Source organism: Salmo salar, chromosome 25 (assembly GCF_965601325.2).
Source record: "Salmo salar chromosome 25, fSalSal1, whole genome shotgun sequence".
Lineage (NCBI taxonomy): Eukaryota > Metazoa > Chordata > Actinopteri > Salmoniformes > Salmonidae > Salmo > Salmo salar.
This window is the reverse complement of record NC_138315.1, coordinates 11,805,148-11,827,626: the sequence shown is the minus strand read 5'-3', so window position 1 is coordinate 11,827,626 and position 22,479 is coordinate 11,805,148. Positions and strand designations below refer to the sequence as shown.

General features: G+C 42.2%; 1 protein-coding gene across 2 annotated transcripts in view; it reads right to left on the bottom strand.

Moving 5' to 3' along the window:
• The window catches only part of LOC106586149 (acid-sensing ion channel 4-A-like), a 95,778-nt gene that overhangs the window by 13,506 nt on the left and 59,793 nt on the right, over window positions 1-22,479 (bottom strand). For both annotated transcript variants that reach the window (XM_014173053.3, XM_014173054.3), the window contains exon 2: window positions 319-463. In XM_014173053.3, the coding sequence (XP_014028528.1) occupies window positions 319-463 (145 nt within the window). The remainder of the gene's footprint in view (window positions 1-318; window positions 464-22,479) is intronic.

Genomic DNA, 22,479 nt, shown 5'->3' with positions numbered 1-22,479 from the left:
GCACACGCAGGCAGTACAAAGACACATACAGAGTGGGTTCATTCAGCCTTTTATTCATCAATCCTAAGGGGAGGGCTAATTTTCACTACGCCTATCTCAGTCATGAGAAAAAAGAGACACTGACAATGCGTGTGCGTGTGTTTGTGTGCGTGCGTGCGTGCGTGCGTGCCTGTGTGTGCGTGTATAGTATATGACTAACAGCGCTGTCAACAGATGTATCCCTTCCAGTAATCATTTTACGAAAACATTATTCAGGATGGTGGTGCCATTGCAAAAATGTATCGCTAGGGTCCCATACAAACATGATTCATGGCTTACTTGTCTCTTTCCAGATGGGCAGATACTCGTCCTGTTGAATATCCAACATAATCTCCAGACCATTTCCCATTCCACCTTGCTTGGTTTTCCTGGACGTCGACTTGTTCCCGTTGAAAGTATAACATTTTCCATATCTGGTGTAGACCTACAGGAGAATATGTTCATATGAGAAATGTCATAATAAACATGACAATATCCATCTCTACTATGACAGTCATACTCGTGTGGTGTTGTAATGAAGTTGAAGATATGGCCTGGTAAATAAACAAGATTGTCTACGTGGTTTACATCCTCTGTCTGCAATAAACCTAGGAGATGTGTTTTGAGGGGAGAGTTATATAACAACAGTGATCTTTACTGATAAAAACATATCAAAAACACAACTTGTAACTTATACCTATATTTTACATACTTACTGTATGACTACGATAAAATTATCCATTCATGATTCCACAGAAATCCACAAAGATCCTTTTAATCTACGTTAATAAGAAAATATATAAAAAAACAGAAGCATTTGAAACTGATGTACAATATCATTTGAAAGCTTGACAGCAGCCTTTTAAGGAAGTGAATTTTCTTTGCTTATGGGCCTCATCTCACTACAGTACAAGCCAAAGTGACACATGTCTATTATTTTGACTTGACACCATGAACCTTGTGAAATGAAAGAATGAAAGATGAGGAAAGCACATGACAAACAAGATGAGCAGATGAGACAGCGGGGTTGACAGTAAAATAACAATGGTGTCAAATCCAGAATGTTTCTGTAAAAACAAGCCTGTTTTTACTTCAATATCACCCCACTTAGAGTTGCATAATTCCAGTAACTTTCTCAAAATGCCCTGGTTTTCCAGAAATCGCAGATGGAAGATTCCCGGAAAAGGAGGGAATAAGCAGGAAATCCAGAAATCCTGGAAATGATCTGAATTTTGCAACCCTAAGCACAAGCCTTATAATGACTGGGGTGACGACTAAACTAGGGACAAAAACGAGACAACGCTGATAGTTACACACAACTTAAAGCCAAGGTTGAGCTATAAAACCTGTGCACTGTCATCTGGCTCTGCAGCTGGCTGTTGTACACCATCCATAACAGTCATTAAGACCAGTTTTGTTGTTGTTTGAATCCCAGATTGCCCCTTTCAGCCCAAATCAAAGTTTATTGGTCGCCTACACAGATTTGCAGATGTTATCGCGGGTGCAGTGAAATGCTTATACAGACGCTTACAGTTGAAGTCGGAAGTTTACATACACTTTGGTTGGAGTCATTAAAACACATTTTTCAACCACTCCACAAATTTCTTGTTAACAAACTATAGTTTTGGCAAGTCGGTTAGGACATCTACTTTGTGCATGACACAATACATTTTCCAGCAATTGTTTACAGACAGATTATTTCACTTATAATTCACTGTATCACAATTCCAGTGGGTCAGAAGTTTACATACACTAAGTTTACTGCGCCTTTAAACAGCTTGGAAACTTCCAGAAAATGATGTCATGGCTTTAGAAGCTTCTGATAGGCTAATTGACAACATTTGAGTCAATTGGAAGTGTACCTGTTGATGTATTTCAAGGCCTACCTTCAAACTCAGTGCCTCTTTGCTTGACATCATGGGAAAATCTAAAGAAATCAGCCAAGACCTCAGAAAAAAAATTGTAGACCTCCACATGTCTGGTTCATCCTTGGGAGCAATTTCCAAACGCCTGAAAGGTACCACGTTCATCTGTACAAACAATAATACGCAAGTAAAAACACCATGGGACCACGCAGCCGTCATACCGCTCAGGAAGGAGACGTGTTCTGTCTCCTAGAGATCAACATACTTTGGTGCAAAAAGTGCAAATCAATCCTAGAACAAAAGCAAATGACCTTGTGAAGATGCTGGAGGAAACAGGTACAAAAGTATTTATATCCTGAGTAGATATAGATATATCGACATAACCTGAAAGGACGCTCAGCAAGGAAGAAGCCACTGCTCCAAAACTGCCATAAAAAGCCAGACTACGGTTTGCAACTGTACATGGGGACAAAGATCGTACTTTTTGGAGAAATGTCCTCTGGTCTGATGAAATAAAAATAGAACTGTTTGGCCATAATGACCATCTTTATGTTTGGAGGAAAAAGGGGGAGTCTTGCAAGCCGAAGAACACCATCCCAACCGTGAAACACGGGGTGGCAGCATCATGTTGTGGGGGTGCTTTGCTGCAGGAGGGACTGGTGCACTTCACAAAATAGATGGCATCATGAGGCAGGAAAATTATGTGGATATATTGAAGCAACATCTCAAGACATTACTCAGGAAGTTAAAGCTTGGTCGCAAATGGGTTTTCCAAATGGACGATGACCCCAAGCATACTTCCAAAGTTGTGGCAAAATGGCTTAAGGACAACAAAGTCAAGGTATTGCAGTGGCCATCATAAAGCCCTGACCTCAATCCTATAGAAAATGTGTGGGCAGAACTGAAAAAGCGTGTGCGAGCAAGGAGGCCTACAAACCTGACTCAGTTACACCAGCTCTGTCAGGAGGAATGGGCCAAAATTCACCCAACTTATTGTGGGAAGCTTGTGGAAGGCTACCCGAAACGTTTGACCCAAGTTAAACAATTTAAAATTAAAATACAAATTTAAAATACAAATACTAATTGAGTGTATGTAAACTTCTGACCGACTGGGAATGTGATGAAAGAAATAAAAGCTGAAATAAATCACTCTCTTAAGATTCTGACATTTCACATTCTTAAAATAAAGTGGTGATCCTAACTGACCTAAGACAGGGCATTTTTACGAGGATTAAAGGTCAGGAATTGTGAAAAACTGAGTTTAAATGTATTTGGATAAGGTGTATGTAAACTTCCAACTTCAACTGTATTACCAAACTGGGATGTTTACTAAAACATAGTGCACACCTACCATACGGTTCCTTTGACAGAAAAAAAAGTCAACATTTCAAATCTACTGTATGATTGTTTAGTAAATAGGTACACATATAGAATATGTAGCCTAATATGTAGGAACAAAACAATGTTGTCAAATGATTCAAAGGCATTCAGTATAATTGTGGCTAAACCAATAGTGTATGAAGAGGACAATGGTGTGCAAGCCGCCCTCTTTGACTGACATGTGCTGTTAGTGTAAATTGGTTTAATCTGTGGAAGGCTGGCACAGAGCAAGCAGAGAAGGTAAGCTGTACCTATCATTGATTTAGCCTGCTTCATTGACACACTTAAGCCTCCACCGCTGCACTCAATCTGATCCAGCAGGCTACAGCGGAAGAGGGATTCAAGTTTAGAAATGTAAAAAAAAATAAGACAAAAAGGAAAGAATACTCTCTTACAGAGAGTCCCCGAGTTCTGCTCTAAAACTTTGGCTGTTTTGAGAATGCCGGGGTGTTCACAAATGATGTCCCCAGAGAGCAGGGGAAGTTTTCCCATCATCTCAGCCTGGAAATCGTTGCTGGCAGAGCCTCCACTGATTCATTTCTCAGCTTTAGAGCCTCTCACTCGTCGCTCCAGGAGTCTGTGTGATTGATGGTGCATTTTCTCCGTGTTACATCTCGCACCAAATTTAGCAAAGTAACAGCTCTGACTTTGTCAATTCCAAGGAGGAACAAAGTATCCTCAAATCACAAATCACACTAAGGGAGTTCTAAAAGAATCCATCAAAGGCATCTATAGCGATACACCTTTAAGGTAAACCATGCTGTGGACTAGTGTTCTTGGTAACTTTTAATGAATGTAATAGATAGGTACATTCATGACAAAACTTCTACGATGTTCTCTGTCAAGGTCTTGGTTATATTTAACAGATAACCCTGTAAGCCAGAGGTCCAGCGACACAAATTTCCTAGGTGGCAAAGGTCCGGATGGATATCGTCCTTTATCGGCGCTGTGGTACAGCGTAGGAACAAACATAGTCGTCTACAACTTAGGAAACATGTTGTTATATAAAATGTACATTAAAAACATTAAATCAGACAAGACACATTTGAATTAATTACAACTTTTTTCTTCAGAATGTAAACATGTGCATCATTGCATCAACTTTGCTGAAGAACAAAAGTGATAATTGAAAACGTGGCATAATTGTCTATGCAAAAAGTGTACTGTGAACCATTGTAGATGGGCCTTGAATAAAAAACAACCAAATTTAAATAAAATGCATGTTTTCTGGAGAACAAAGGAGAGTTTAACACAAATAATAATTTGAATGTCTCTGTGGGCCGTGCAAACTTAATGTAGAAGTCACTCTGGGCCTTGCCCTTGCATCAATGAGAGAAATTACACTTTCTGTCTCCTGCCAATCCTTTGAAATTTCGCACAAATGGTGTGAGAGCAACTCCGAGACACTGTTCATTGGTGAGCCTGGTGCAGTATTTGTTTTTAATTAAGTTAATTGTGGAGAAAGTTGATTCACAGCTGTATGTGGAGCCAAACATGGTCAGGATGTATGGTGCCAGCTTCTTGAGAACAGGGACATCAGCTGCAGGCACCATCTTTCCCCAGAAAGTAACAGGGTCACAATCACCAGCCTGCTCCTTCAAAGACACATTTTCTTGCACCTCAATCAACTCCATTTGCAGTGAGGCAACATCTACCCATCTGAAGATCTGTTTTGCTTCTTCTGACAACTTTGTCACACTTCCAACCAAGAAGGGGTTCTGAATGAGCAGCAGCAGTTCTCTTCCAACAGTGATGTCATCAAAGCGAGCCTTGAAGTTATCCATCAGCTTCTGGATGAAATCAACATGGTTAGGAACATCTTTGCCTCCCTGCGTTTGCACAGGAAGATTGGGGATGCGGACAAGTTCTCCCTGGAGATCATTCTTGAAAAGCTCCAATTTCTTCTGGAAAGCCCAGACTGCTGTTATCATATCACACACTGTGTTGTGCCATCCCTGCAGCTTAACATTCAGTTGATTAAGGTGTGATGTAATGTCTGTCAAAAATGCAACTGTTCCCATCTTCTCCTTATCTTCCAAAAACGTAGCAGGCGGTGTTGTAGGGATGACGTTGCTCTCAAAAAATTGATACGTTTCATTATCGTTGTCATGACCTCAGAATACTCTTTCCCCAGACTGGCACACAGAACAGATTGATGGATGATGTCAGGTGAGGGTGGGCTTCTTTCAAACGTGCAACCGGTCCCCTCCCTCTTCCTATCATGGCTGGAGCTCCATCTGTGATGATGGAGACCTCTGACTTCAGATCTATCCTGCTTTTTGTCAGCATCCCTTTGATGGCCTCATGGGATATCCTCTCCCTGTGTGTGTGCGCTTCTAGATGTGTTAAGCCCAACAGCTCCCCACAGAATTCCTTCCTTGTTTCATTACAAAATATGAGAAACACCAGAAGCTGGGCGTTATCAGTGTTATCTGTTAACTCATCCACAGCTAATGAAATGCATGGTGAATTCTAAATGGCCTCATCAAGTTGTGAAGTTACTAAATCTTCAGCTAATATTTCAGTTCCCCTAATTGCAGTGGAATCTGACAGTGAGCTCTGTTTGATATTTTCCCTGAGCTCATGTTTTTGTTAACCTTCAAGCAGACTGTCAGCGACTTCACACATGCCTTCTTTAAGCATCTCATCATTTTTTGTGTGTTTTTTTTTCCCAAAATCCAAGATATCCTCAGTGAACACTCCATTGCACGTTGTTGGGCTGTCAGCCAATTGACAAGGACTTTGGTGGGCCTCTCGTATTGGGATTTGAGTTGATTAATCTTGCTTGTTCTCACCTTCGTGTTCAGGGGATACGTCTCATCCAAATTTATTGGGGGCATAATCGCGCTTAATATTGCCACTTTTCACGAGGGCTACGGACTCGCAGCATATCAGGCACATTGGTTTTGTGCTAGTTGCGGTGAGAATTAATATATACTTTTCCGTCCGCTCATCTTTGAATATACAGTTTTCAGCGTCAACTATTTTATTATTTATTAAAAAAGATACTGGTAACTAAGCTCCTGCTATCTGTGATATTAACAGCTGAACCGCGGTCAAATCTTTCTGTCTGTTTGTCCCAAGTTTCTGCAGAGGATATTTGCATTGCTGTTATTGGGTAAGACGCGGCCTCTAGTATTTGCATTTAACCATGCGATTGGATTAGACGGGGTTGTGAGTTAGAGAGGCTGGTTGATTTTTAAAAGCTGTCTAAAGATTATTTATTTACTTTTATATAACAAAATGCAATGTTGTCCAGTCCGTATTGACCCGTCTCTGGGTCCGGTCCCAGACCGCGGTCCGCCAGTTGAGTTTGGCTGCTGTAAGCCAATCATAGACAAGTACATAAACAGATGTAAGGGACATACTGCACGTGTAAACCAGAAGGTGCTGAATACTGACCTATGCAGCTGCTGCTGTGCTATGCGTGATGTGACATGTCTATTTTCTCAATACACAAGTGAATCTTATCCCGGTCGTTGGTTCATTTGACATACTGTCAGAAGCAGTCCGGTAAAAGGGGAAGAAGCTAGACAAAATAACAGAATCCGGAGTTTAACCTGCCATAAAAAGTTGACTTTGAGCGTCCAGCGGACTGGCCCACGTGGCGCCAGCAATTTCACGTGTTACAGAATAGCTACCAAGCTAAGTGAAGAAAACAGTGACATTTAAGTGAGCAGACTCATATACTCTATGTGCCCAGAGGCCAAAACCAACAGACTTGTTCACACCAATGGTGACAGTGATGAAACCGAATGGTAAAGTATACATTGGTCTGCAGAAACTTAATGAGAATGTGAAAAGAGAGCGATTCATATTGCCTACTACTGAGGAAACACTAGCCAAACTAACAGGTGCCATTGTGTTCTCATGAGAACCACGCAGCAAGTGGTACCATTACACAGCGAGAGTAGCCTTCTGACGACGTTTATAACGCCATTCAGACGATACGGTTTGAAATGTCTCCCTTTTGGAATTAGTATAGCACCAGAGACAATCCAACGCAAAATAACTGAACTATTGCTTCTGTAGGGCTGGAGGGCGTTTCAGTGTATATGGACAATGTCATTGTTTATGGAAGTAGCATGACAGAGCATGATGAGCGACTGAAGCTCGTTCCTGGAATTAATCGAACAGACTGTTTTGAAGTTGAACAAGGACAAGTGCGTGTTTAGGAAAAGTGAGCTACTCTTCCTGGGACACATCGTTAACAAGAATGGGATCCGGACAGATCCAGAAAAGGTATGAGCCATCGCCGATCGACCCACCAACAAATGTGCAGGAGCTGAAAAGAGTCCAGGGCATGATAAAATAGATGGGGAAAAACATTCCAGACCCGTGGACAGTCGGAGGTCGACTGCGGTGTCAGCTGATGCGAGCAGTTATAGAGTAGGTGGAGTAATGCTACAGCTCAATGGGGACAGCTGGAAACCTGTTGCATACTGTTTGGAGTTTGGGCATGTGAACATTTCCAAAAGTTGGCATTGACGCATTCAGTCTAATAACAGGCCGCAAACCCCCTAATTCCATTGACAGATAGCAAAGACTTGCAGTGCCGATAAGATGTCAGAGACTTTCACTGCGATTGATGCGATTCGGGTCAACAGCAGAATATGCACCCGGTAAAACATTGGTAGTGGCAGACACACTATCACGCAGCCCACTGTGCAGGGAGCAGAGCACAACTGATGTCACTGGTCACGACAAAACACTGTGATTGACAGTCTACCCTGTACAGAGACAAAAAAAACCAAAGCTGTCCAGAACATTCCAAAAGTATACCAGCAACAGTGTTAGACTACTATCCTATGAAAGATGCTATATCAGTCATAACTGATGCAATGAGACTACTAGATTCTATTCATGATAGGCATGAGGGACTAAATGCAGAGAAAGAGCAAGAACGTCAGTGTGGTGGCCAGGTTTATCATCGGATATCAAAAGCAGAGTACTGTCATGCCAGTTTTGTTGTAAGACACGCAAAACACAACAGAAAGAGACACTCAGTCCGACCCCACCCACAGAGCGACCAGGCAGCGTATCGGCACAGACTTATGTGAGTATAAAGGTCAAAACTACCTCGAAGTGACAGACTATTATTCACGCTACTTAGAGATACGACATCTGCCTACTACAACAACAGGGCAGGTTATAGCTAAACTGAAAGTGACATTCGGCAGGTTCGAGGTTCCGACCCAAATAGTCAGTGATACTGGACACCGGTATACCAGTGAAGCCTGGAGAGTTTATTAAACAGTAAAACTTTGAGCACAACCTCACAACCTGCATTGGAATGGACATGCTGAACTTGCAGTCCAGACCGCAAAACAGATCTTACAGCAATATGACTCACTGTTGGCTCTCATGAGCTACAGAGCGACACCAGCTACGTCTACAGGTGTGAGCCCGGGCAGGGCTGATGATGGGACGGAAAATCCGCACAACACTACCTACACTGGAAAATAACCTAAACCCGAAATGGCAAAACAGAGCTGTTAATCAGGCAATGAGATGCGGCAGCAAAACAACATGCTTTCTACTCTAACAGACGTCACGGAGTACGAGACCTATCCACTTTGAGACCTGGGAATCCGGTACTGGTCAAGCTGGAAGGGGGAAAAGATATGGAAAGGCCCAGCTTTGGTAGTGAAAGAGAATGTGACCCAACGTTCTTACCTTCTGAAGACTCCGGTTGTGGGAGAGAAGAGGACAAATCGCCGGCATCTTCAAGCACTGCCTGTGTCGGGTTCCCAAGAAATGGAACAGAGACGAGCTAGCCCTGAGCTAGGTTTGCAAGAGAGGGTGGTGCGGTCAGCCCAACGCTTCACCGGGGGCACACTGCCTAGCCTCCAGGACATCTACTGCACCAGGTGTCACATATTGGCTAAAAAGATCATTAAGGACCTCAGCCACCTGAGCCACGGCCTGTTCACCCATCTAGAAGGCGAAGACAGTACAGCTGCATCAAAGCTGGGACCGAGAGACTGAAAAACAGCTTCTATCTCCAGGACATCAGACTGTTAAATAGTCACCACTAGCCGGCCTCCGCGCAGTACCCTGCCTTGAACTTTAGTCACTGTTACTAGCCGTCTACCACCCGATACTCTACCCTGCACCTTAGAGACTGCTGCCCTATGTACAGTGCCTTCGGAAAATATTCAGACCACTTAACTTTTCCCACGTACATTGTTCTTACGCCTTATTCTAAAATTGATTAAATATATTTTTTCCTCATCAATCTACACACAATACCCAATAATGTCAAAGCATTTTTGCTAATTTATAACAAACAAAACAACTTAAATATTACATTTACATAAGTAGACCCTTTACTCAGTACTTTGTTGAAGCACATTTTGGTAGTGATTACAGCCTCGAGTCTTCTTGGGTTTGACGCTACAAGCTTGGCACACTTGTATTTGGAGAGTTTCTCCCATTCTTCTCTGCAGATCCTCTCATGCTCTGTCAGGTTGGATGGGGAGTGTCGCTGCACAGCTATTTTCAGGTCTCTCCAGAGATGTTCGATCGAGTTCAAGTTTGTGCTCTGGCTGGGCCACTCAAGGACATTCAGAGACTTGTACCGAAGCCACTCCTGCGTTGTCTTGGCTGTGTGCTTAGGGTTGTTTTCCTGTTAACAATGTTTTGGTTACTACATGATTCCATATGTGTTATTTCATAATTTTGATGTCTTCACTATTATTCTACAATGTAGAAAATAGTAAAAATAAAGAAAAACCCTGGAATGAGTAGGTGTTTCCAAGCGTTTGACTGGTACTGTATATGCTGTATTTAATGGTGTATATAGACAGTATGGACAGTATATATATATATAGAAAAGGTGAGTACAGCAGTAGTTATATGGGATATGTCATGACTAGAATACAGCATATATATACAAAGTGGGTAAAACAGTACGTAAACAGTATTAAAGCGACCAGTGTTCAATTACTTTATGCACATAGGGAAAAGCAGTCTCTAAGGTGCAGGTTAGAGTACCGGGTGGTAGCCAGCTAGTAACAGTGACTAAGGTTCAGGGCAGGGTACAGGGCGGAGGTTGGCTAGTGGGGACTGTTTAAAACAGTCCGAATAAAAGTCTGAAAAATTGTGGAGCTACAAGCAGGCAATGCAAATAAACAATGTACAAGAATGTTTATTGTGTTACAGTTGTTCAAGTTGATTTAAATGAATGATCAGCAGAGTATGGAGAGGTCAGTTAAATGAATAGCAAAGATGTCTATTGCTGATAGACCTGCTTGTTTTGGAAGTTCCTATAAGCAACTTGAAGTTCGGGTTGAAGTGATACCTTAATGTTGACATTACAGATTGCATAGTATGGTTGGCAAAGCAGGAAAAAGGGTAATTATCTTCAAGCAGGAGGTGTCAAGGTATTAGCCATATCTATTAACAGACAACCCTGTCAGCCAATCATAGACACATATGTGTAAATCAGAAGGTGCTGGATACTGACCTATGCAGCTGCTGCTGTGCTATGCGTGATGTGACGTGATCTATTTTCTTAAGTGAACCTTGTCTCGGTCGTTGGTTCATTTGACATTCTCATCCTCTGCTGAGGGACATAGGTTAGAAAGTAAAAAAGGATACAAATTCATAGGGCAACACCCACATGAACAGCTGGATCGTTACATGTTATCCACATTAAAATGCAACCCAAGTCCGTAGCAGTATCTTTGCTTTGGAAAGATGCCTAGCTATGTCTCATTTGCATAAATCTAGCCTGTTCTAGCACCCAACTTAATTGGGCTTAATGTCAGGCCATTAACAGTGTTTTGGCATTGTTTTATCCTTAAATTGCTTTCTTTCTCTCCTTGTCTCTTCATTTTAAATACATTAAGAGGCTCACCACTTGCTTTATGACAGTCATCGGACACTTCCCGGGCGCTTTCCTTTTAAATAACCCAAAAAGAATCGCTTGCGCGCTTCTCCAGAGGACATCCATTTCCTAGCATGTGGCCGTGTGTCAGCGGCCTCTTTTCGTGTATGGATGAGGAGGAGGATTGGAATTAATTTCAGAGGGTAGTGGAACATGCTGCATGGCTGATTGGCAGTTGAGTCCCATTAAGGACAGCTCATGCAGGTTTAAGGGTGAGACAGAACGTTTCCTCGTTTAATGGCTTCATTACAGACCTCTGGCAAAGTGCTAGGGATCACACAGTGGCATACATTTATGGAATATTTACATGAGAGCTGCAAAACCCTTGGATACATATCTTGTCTTTTGGTCGGTTGCTCTCGTGTTAAGTTGCAAATAGGGTTGCAAAACACTGGTAACCTCCCAAAACTTTCCCAGGTTTTCCAGAAATCCCGCTCGGAAGATTCACGGAATCAGGAGGGAATAAGCAGGAAATCTGGAATCCTCCAACCAGGATTTCTGCGTAACCTGGGAATTTTGGGAAAGTTTGTGGAATTTTGCAACCCTATTTGGAGACGTGTCGTGGTCGGTAGCTTTTGTGTTAAGTTGCAAGGCAGGGATGATTAAGTAAGGACTATCTATGAAGTCTCACAACCGCCTGAATAGCACATACAGTAGCTAGGTGCCAGAGGAATTAAGGAACTAAGGGAGGCGGCTCTTCTTCACTGCTCAAGGTGCAGTGGCTGCTAGACTGCAGTTTAATCACTTAATTCTCAAATAATCCAGAATCAAAGTATGCTATTAGAGTCTATCAGAGGCAACATGAAACATATGAGATTTGTCATGGGTCAGACACCCAGACACTGGTTAAAACGGAGGAGACATTGAAACATAAAGTCTAAACAGTGTGGATAGGAATGTGAGGCACGCAAGGTTCTGCACCATTAGCTCCTGTCTCAGGGGTAAGCCACTCAACTCGGCGTCTAGGGCACCACTTTGGCACACTATCAAACACATTACATTTATTGTATATCAATTCCTAACTTCATTAAACAACTGACTGGCAGCATCTCTTGAGTGGTGGCCTATCCCTCTCACATACACCGCAGTAAGTAAGACTTGTCATCAAGGACTTGTTTGCACCACTTTAAAATCAGGGTGGATTATGACGGTATTATAAATCATTATTTTAATTGGATATTTGTAGTAAATTATGTAGTTTAAGGACAGACGCCACAGCGGTTATCCTTTATCAAACTACCGAGTCTATAATCACAGTTGAAGAGAACCAAGAGGAAGAACCATCTATATTTTCAAACGTTTTGTTATATTTACTTTTAACAGTTTGGTTAATCATCAATATCCTGGTAAATATACACTATATGGGGGGGGGGGGGGGTTGGAAATTACATATATATATATACACACTGAAATATCAATTACTGTATTGTCAACAACAACAAAAATTCTGGGACTTTTATTTTTCTTCTTATCTCCCTCACTCAATCCCAAAAATAGGAAAGGAGGGGGGGTAAAGACACTATACTCCTTAGAATACACATATTGTTAAAGGGATACTTCAGGATTTTAACAATATTATTCCCTTTATCTACTTCCCCAGAGTCAGATGAACTTGTGGATACCATTGTTATGTCTCTCTGTCCAGTATGAACGAATTTAGAGGTAGTTTCGCGAGCCAATGCTAACTAGCGTTTAGAGCAATGACTGGAAGTCTATGGGTATCTGCTAGCATGTTAGCAGATACCCATAGACTTTCAGTTAGCTAACGCTAGTTAGCAACTGCACTAGCGCTAGTTAGCAACTTCCTTCAAACTGCACGCGGAGACATTAAAATGGTATCCACAACTTCATCAGAAACTAGCAGGCTGTATAGCCCTCCTTCCTCTCCTCATGTTGGATTATAACAGGCTAATGGAGCAGCACATGAGCACTCGACAAAGCCTGCGTCCCAAATGGCACCATAATGCTCTGATCAAAAGTACTGCACTATGTAGGGAACAGGGTGTCATTTGGGACGCAGGCAACAGCTCAGACAGATGGGGGGAAATCTACCTTGACAGTGTTGACAGAGTGTGCCAACATCCAACAGCGTACACGGGCACACAAATGAGCCATTTGGAAATGTGATTAGATACCACTAATATAACGGAGATCTATTAATTTCTATCACCAGAGGCATACAATTCTCTAAGCAGTCTTTGCCGGTAATGGAAATGAGTCCTCCCTTGCTTGTAAAGCTTTGTTAAATGTCTTGGAGGACTGAAACAACTGATTGGGCACAGAAACGATGCCCCCTGATCTCCTCTATAAATCAAATGATTAAATCTTCCCATTTTTAAAACACCCAAAGGCTTCTATAAACGTATCATTGGGAAACATTAGATACAGTATGTGCTTCATTTATATGTACTTCTGTAGTCATATCATTCTTTCAGATCTGTATTCAAATTAACAAATTTGTTTACTGGATTATGCATCATGTGTCTAAACTACATTAACCATTTGTGACAGTTGACTTGTGCCTTTTCTTGCCCATGGCATTATAGTTACAATCTCTGGCTCTTTTTTCCACTTGGATGGTCAGGATCATAGCGTGGATGGAAGGACTGGAGAAGATTAGTACAACAGCACTGCTGACTGCATGTTATCGTAGGTCACAAGGGTCCTCACCAATTTATAGAATCCACGTTTATCAAATATGTGTCAGGCTATTCCCTTTGGGTCAATTTGCTCTTTGTTCTTATCAGTGATTCTGTTTGGTAATATTTGATAGAGCTTGAAGGGGAGAGAAGAAATCGGCCCTGGGCATAGTGTGCAGAAACAGCCCTGCCTGAGGCATTTGTCTAACTGTCGACTTTGTTTTCTTGCTGCCATTTAGATTTTTCTATTTTAATTAAGGCACCTCTCTCGTTAACATAAACCTTCATTTCCCCAGCTCTCAATCTTCCACCTCTCTCTCCTCCAGACTCCCCACCAACTACTCCCACCGTCGTCACCGGCGTAGCCGGGCTCCACTTTTTGCCTGGCAAACATTTTATTTGGTATTCATCAGGTGTGAGACACTGTCGCGGTTGTTTTCATTTCTCTGGGAAGGAAGTCTGGGAAAACAATATTTGTTAAGGACTGACAATTCCATGTTGGAAGAACAGCAACTATTAAATTACCACTACATAACTCATCAGTATAAAATATATGGTGTTTATGGGTTTAGTATGTGTTTTTTCCGTTCATCATTCAATGGTCCTTTTAGAGTCTAGACCTAGACTGAACACATTCACTATAAACGTAAGGATTATGGTCATTTGGGAAAATTACCTCACCCAGCATTATTACACATCTATTACAAATGTTAAATAAGTTATACATGGAATACTTATAGATCACCATAGCCCATGTTGTGATATTCCAAATGAGACATGCAACACTACCTTTATTCACAAGGTGGTGCAATAAGCGCAACATATCAGGCTTACCCAAACCTCTTGTTTTGGTGGGCTTAACACGAACAACTAAACAATGTTTACCTTGTAATATTGATGATCCCGGGGACCAGTGTGGTACATGGTCTGTGAGTCAGCAGACTGCGCCTCCGAGCAGCATCTTTACTCGGGCCTATACACTTGTTCTTAGAACGTGTGGAAGTTAGTGGAAGACACATTTTGCACACTTTAATTACTTTCTTTGGTTAGCATGATGGTGGGGATCTAGTGCTAGCCACCACTGGGATCTTTGTGAGCACCATAGAGTTAGATGGAGGGCGCACTTTCCACAAAGCCTGGCCCAATCCAAAATGGACCCCTAGACCCTAAGAGGATTTGATTGGTATAAGCAATATGGTGGAACTTCATCCTATCAGAGGACAAGTTGGAGCTATTACCATATTGATTGCACCGGTCAAATCCTCTCAGATCTCCACAAGTGCATAGGGCGAAAGGTCTATGGGTCCATTTGGGATTGGGTTCCTGTTTTAGCATGGCCAGCGCCATTGATTAGTTTCACCATTTTGAAGTAGACAGCTGAGTGGGACTTCCTCTGGGTTAAGCCATAAAGCGAAAGATGCAAAGACACGCCCTCTATCCAACTCTATGGTCAACATATCAAAGAGTGGTGGAGGAGCTGACCAACCAGGTCCAGATATATGATGGGCTATTAGCAGCAGCGCTGGGTGCCATCCTCACAGATGTTTGGCATGTGGACTCTTGAGCTGCCAAATTGGGTCATGAGACACAAGGATATTTTCCAAGAGGCCTGTGATGCTCCCAAGATGCTCCCATCAAGGGCAAGTCTGTGGTCAGTCAATAACACCCCAAGGCGGCTAACATTCTTGGAAAAAGGATACTACGTTTTACTGGTCAAGTCTCAGAAAGCTCACCCCAATGCTGTTGGACTTAAATATAACCAATGCTGTTTGGTTTTCTGTGCCAGACTTCTCTGAGAGGATTAGTAAGGTAAATATGTGTGAACTCTGTATATTTTGTTGTAATGGCAACCCCATACTGGTATGAATGTTGCCACAGGTGAGTAGACTACTAATGTCAGGTGAAGGACTCGTTTGGTATACACAGGTCTACACACATTAGAAGGGCTCCTGCGGTTACAGCGCTAACTGTCGATGTGGATTTGATCTCGCTGGTGTTGAGCAATGATGACACACATTTGCTTTTATTTACAGCCAAACTCAGAGCTAGCGCTGATGTTATTCTGCTCTTGGGGGAAGATGAGTTGGAGGTCAAACTGATGCCAATGCATGGGTCAAGTGAGGGGAAATTACTTCTGAGTGAAAAGGATCCACTGTGTTGTACCAACACCAGAGATGATGATCAATGATGATGATACGAACACATAAGCAGTGAAACCCTGCATATAAGCAACAATTCTTTTTACAGTTTTTTCTCCTCATCGTTGGATAGTTCCCTCAAGGTAAATGGGTGTAACATTTTCTGTCAAATTCATTTTAAACTGGATATTAGGGTAGAACATTTTTGGTGAGCAGTGGAGATGCTATCAAATCCCATACAGGGAATAAAACAAAATAGCCTTGTCAGAATAAGCATTCAAAACAAAAATGTTCAATGATTTTGTATTATTTACAGTATAATGTCATTGACAAATCCATTTGTAAGCGGTTAGCCTCTGACTTAGACTACGTCCTGTGGATTCAGACTGTTGAAGTTACATGAATTCCCTAGGAAATGCGAGTAGTCTAAATCCCTGCAATTTATTTTCCTATAATAGACACCAAGGCGAGAAGGATGTTACTAAATAACACTAGCGCAAATGCTAACTAGCGTTAGTGCAATGATTGAAAGTCTATGAGTATGTGTTGCTACCTCTACCTTCATTCGTACTGGACAGAGAGACATACAAATGATATCCACAAGTTCATCTGACTCTGGGGAAGTAGATAAAGGGCCTCATTGCCAAAATCCCAAAGTATCCCATTAAGAGTGTTCATGTCACATTTGACTTTCTCCCTCTCCCTCCCTCTCTTCCCTTTACTATAATCACATTGCTAGTCACCATAGGTTGAAAAGCCAAGTCAAACATGTTGGTTGTTGCTAACATAGACCTACTGTATGACCAATTTGGGTCCTGTCAGCCACCTCGAAAATGTCCCAAACACTTTCCTTAAGTCTGAGGATATCTACAATCACTCATTAACAGTGTTTTTTTTTTCAAGATCATTTTAAAAGATGGAATGAAGGAGCCTGAACAAAGACAAACGACTTATGTTGGCCTTGACGCCTTGATGCCCAGCAAGGCTTCATATGAGGATGGAAAGTCTTCAGCTGAACTTGTCTGAATAGCAGACATCTGATATTGAGGTTTGAAGGGTGTCTGGTGTTAAGAAAGACCCTTAGAAATGCAATGGTAGTGGATTACGTAAGCAACCATGCCCCTCTGCTCAGTGAAACACTTCGGCTTCCTCCTTTGGTCTTGTTTAAACATGGGTAAACAACAGTAAACATGCCGTCCCCCAAGACGCATCATTCACCCAAGTTTCGTCAAAATTGAGCCAGTGGTGTCTGAGATATCGTGTATGACTGCCATACGTACAGTTGATTACTATAGCGCACCCTTGGGCCAATCCGTGTAATTTTGTAAAAGGCAGATCTCTGTGGCAAGATGCATCATTCAGCCAAGTTTCGTCAGAATCTGGCAAGTGGTGTCTGTGATATAGCATGGGTAAGTTAGACTTATCCCCGAGTCAAACAGATCAAGCGATATAAACATGTGCACGTTATAGCGCCACCATAAGGTTGATATGAATGTTCTCGCATATGTTGAGTCTTGACAGTGTTTGCAACAAGTGTACCAAATGTTGTTACAATATGAATATCCTTGACTGATTTATATGCATTTATGTGCCAGACCACACCCACGTGAATGTTTATTGGTCAATAGCGGCTATGCTGTTTTAGGTACTAATCTGGAAAATATTGCGTTGAGAGACCTTTGTCCATAGATGCCATATATCAAGTTTCATGCAGATCGGTCATTTGGTGCGTTTTGAGTGTTTTTCACCAAATTGTAAATGGTGGAAAATCCATCATGGCAGACCTTATGGATCCCTGAGTCATAAGGTCTGCCATGATGAGGGACCTATGTACCGAATTTTATGACTTTAGGTCAAACACAGTGAGGGGCGTGAACTTTTAAAGTCTACATTTTCAATCTCTTGCTATAGCGCCACCATCTGGCTAATCAGTGGCAAGACACATCATTCACCCAAGTTTTGTCAAAATCGGGCCAGTGCTGTCTAAGATATCGTGTGACTAACAAAAAAACAGACGAACGGACGGAGGCAGATCCACAGTCCCCATCGTCGGGGACAACAAAGCAAGGGATGGACAAACAAGCGGAAGAGCTGTCAATAACCATTCATTAAACTCACACTTTTTTCCCAGGCGCTCTATTTACTGGAAAGCAGTATGAGCTACACGTAGGGTATCTTAATTGGGTGTGATCAAGCATAAAAAACAACTATTATAATTGAAGGAAAAAAGAGCCACAACTTCACAATGCAGATATAGGAATCGATTTTCAAAATGGCTACCGTACATTCAACCGATTTGCTGCACTTCAAGGCATGTTTTTGAATGTTGCCTTAGTTCCTTTATTAAATGAGAATAAATGCTGTGTAATGGCTGATTAACAGGTGTCAGGTTAATAAAGTAATATTAATGCTTAGCGTAGGGTAAAGGAAGACATTCATTATTTAGAGGTCAAAATGCTTAATAAATCAATTAATCAACATGAAACAGACCACGTCGGCCGTGTGCAGTAGATCACCTGCTGGGTGTCAACGAACGTGTAGAATCGTCAGGAAATTAAGATAAAACGAGGGCCGATGTTCTGTGGTTACAGGCAATATAGGACATCCTCGCTGTGTATGGCTGATGTTTATGTTGGTCCTTCTTGACCCTAAAATCAACCTTGAACGCATGCTTCACAGCAAACATACTGTAGAGATCAAGAGGATAATTATGAGTGCCTGATTATACAGTATGTAATTATTCCACACACACTTTCATCCCACTATCATTCAAGTATTATCCTGAATGTTTTCCCACTTTTGGTGCTACATTTATTTAACTACCCACAAGCTTATTGTCTAACTTCTGCTCCAAATGTTTAAACTTTGCATAAGAATGAAGAGGTACCTGTGAAATGAGATGATGAAATCCAACGTCGATGTCCCACGGACCAAAATATTAAATTAGCTGGGAATCCTTTGTGATGCAAGATATCAAAGAGAAAGGACAATGTGCCACCCAAAAATATTTGTCCGAACCTTTCTATGCTTTATTTTTTACTCTACCATCTTTCTTCATCTTATCACCTGAAGTTATTGCAACACACAAATCACTTATTGCGCAACCCATGGGGGTGACCAGTCCCCAAAGTGGTGATCCTAAAAGTCTGAACATGCTTTAGGAGTTCTAACAAAGAACATAAACAGATAGATATGAGAGCTTGACCCGTCCAAATTCCCAGTTTAATTAAAGACAAGTCCCCTGTTCAGTCATTTGAAGTCTCCTTTATTAGAAAATGTAAAAAGTCTCTTCCCCAGAGAGTCTCCGAGTCATAGGGAAACTGTGCACAATATGATTTTAATTTCCCAGGAGACCACAGCACGGTAACTATTTAACAATGGGAGGTACGGCTCTACTGAACGAAACAAAAAGGGGGCGCTTTCTTTTCTTTGTCATCAAATGTGTCCTCCTCTTCATGAAATGTTTGACTGATTTAGCTGACATTCAATTGCCCTTTAACTATCATTCAACTCCAACCGGGGCCTCATTGCATTCATCACCTAACTCAGATATAGTACAGTGTTGGGTGGGGGTGGGCACTGGGTTTGGCACTGTAGGCCTATTACTGGAACATCAAATGGACAAACCTTATCTCTCACCAGAAACATTTGTCCAAAAAAATTATAATTTGCCATTCCTCCAGAAATAATCCATTAATTACTCTTCTTGCAGGACTAAAATGTCTATTGAAGTGTAGCATGCAGGAAAAATTCTGGAGGTTGGAGGCATAGTGGTACCAGGGATTCAGTGGTACCAGGGATTCATTTACCTATACAAAAAGTTGTGGGACTGATAAAGCAATCACCAGCTGTTGCGTAATCGTACTGAAGGTAGCTAAGGAGTCAAGCGCAGGAGAGCAGAGATGTCAATGTAGCGTCTTTAATAGGCAAGTCCCAAAACGGTACAGGTACAAAGTCCAATAAACGCCCGAGACAATGGAACACACAGTTACTCACGGAAGGAGGAACACAACGCTCCTACTATACTTAACACACAGTACACACGTGAATAAACTGAGGAAAGAAACATCCACGAGCAACATGAAAATAACCCCCACACAAACCTAAGCGGGGAAAACAGGGGTAAATATATACACAGAAATGAAAGCAAATGAAAACCAGGTGTGAACGAATCAAAGACAAAACCAACAGAAAAGGAAAAATGGATCGGTGATGGCTAGTAGGCCGGCGACGCCGACCGCCGAGCACCGCCCGAACAAGGAGAGGAACCACCTTCGGTGGAAGTCGTGACACCAGCATAGTACATCTAACTGTTAAGCACCTGGAGAACCCCAAGCCTATGCTAGACTGTTATTTATTGATTTGAGTTCAGCATTTAACTCGCTGCAGCCACCTGTCCTACTCAGCCAGTTAAAGCGAATGGGTGTTAAGCCGTATAGCATTAGGTGGTACCACTCATTCCTGATTAGCCAAGCTCAGCAGGTTAGAGTTAACGGTACACTTGCTGAGTATAGAGACATTAGCACTGGTGGCCCCGCAGGGTTCTGTGAGTTATCCCATCTTATTCATACCTTTTAGACAAATTAATGCACCAGCAGTAATCCTGATAACTATATTGTCAAGTTTTCAGATGATCCTGACATTCTTGGTCTGCTGTATAATGATGCTGATACTATTGTGTACAGGTCAGAGATCCAGAGGTTTGTCCAGTGGTGTGATGAACACCATCTCATCCTTAATGTAAAGAAAACGACAATGTGCCTGTGGTTGTCCACTATTCCAACATAGCACAGGTTTGTCCAACAACGCCTCTATTTCCTACGTAAACACAGGGTTTTTGGAGTTGACCAGAAAATAATAATACTGTTCAAGCATGTGGTCATAGAGAGATATGGCATCACAGTCTGTTTTGGTAATGTATCCATCCAGCTAAAATCTCAAATTGCCCACCTGACATAAACTGCCATGAAGGGTTATGGGTGTCAGGCAGGAGTGGAGGATCCTCAGAGGAGGAAGTGGAGGACCAGCCTCCCCAGTGATTTTCGTCACTAAACAATTGATTAAAACACGTTGTTTTGCAATGAAGGTCTACAGTAACCTCAGCAGCATTCTGTTGGGTAGCTGGAGGACAGCTAACTTCTGTCCTCCTCTGGGTACATTGACTTCAATACAAAACCTAGGAGGCTCATGGTTCTCACTGCCTTCCATAGACTTACATTAATTATGACGTCCTCCAACTTATCAGAGCTCTTGCAGCATGAACTGGAATGTTGTCCACCCAGCACTGCAGAGCATAACATGTGCTGAGTAGTTGAATCAAAGAGAGAGACAGAAAATAGTTAATGCCAGAGAGAGAGAGACATCTAGCTATATTTTATAGAATATATACTTTCATGTACTTAGCTAGCGTCGAATGCAGCTAGCTAGTTTAGCCTACTTAAACACCCGGCTCAAATAGAGAGGAAGCCTATGTTAGCTAGCTGGCTATAGCTATCCAACACTGTAACTTTTCCAAGTCAAGGTAAGCATTTGGTCTTATTAATTTATTACCATTGGGGCCCTCCGGTGTAACTGCTAAACTGCTTGCTGCTGACTGTACACTGTATGGCATGATTGTAGTGGGATTGCTAAAGCGTTAGTTCTAGTATCTACACTACATTGCCAAAAGTATGTGGACACGCCTTCAAATGAGTGAATTCGGCTATTTCAGCCACACCCTTTGCTGACAGGTGTATAAAATTGAGTACACAGCCATGCAATCTCCACAGACAAACATTGACAGTAGAATGGCCCGTACTGACTTTCAACGTGGAACCGTCATAGGATGCCACCTTTCCAACAACTCAGTTCGTCCAATTTCTGCCCTGCTGCCCTGGTCAACTGTAAGTGCTGTTGTTGTGAAGTGGAAACGTCTAGGAGCAACAATGGCTCAGCCACGAAGTGGTTGGCCACAGAAACTCACAGAACGGGACCGCTGAGTGCTGATGCGAATAGAGCTTAAAAATCATCTGTCCTCGGTTGCAACACTCAAATCAAATCCAATTGCATTAGTGACATGCGCCGAATACAACAGGTGAAGACCTTACAGTAAAATGCTTACATACGAGCCCCTACACATGCTCACAGTACACATCCTGGTAATCTGTCTGGCCCTGCGGCCTTGTAAATGTTGACCTGTTTAAAGGTCTTACTCACATCGGCTGCGGAAAGTGTGATCACACAGTCTTCCGGAACAGCTGGTGCTCTCATGCATGTTTCAGTGTTATTTGCCTTGAAGCGAGCATAGAAGTAGTTTTGCTCGTCTGGTAGGCTCGTGTCACTAGGCAGCTCTCGGCTGTGCTTCCCTTTGTAGTCTGTAATGGTTTGCAAGCCCTGCCACAACCGACGAGCATCAGAGCCGATGTAGTACTATTTGATCTTAGTCCTGTATTTACACTTTGCCTGTTTGATGGTTCGTCAGAGGGCATAGCGGGATTTCTTATAAGCTTCCGAGTTAGAGTCCTGCTCCTTGAAAGCGGCAGCTCTAGCCTTTAGCTCAGTGCGGATGT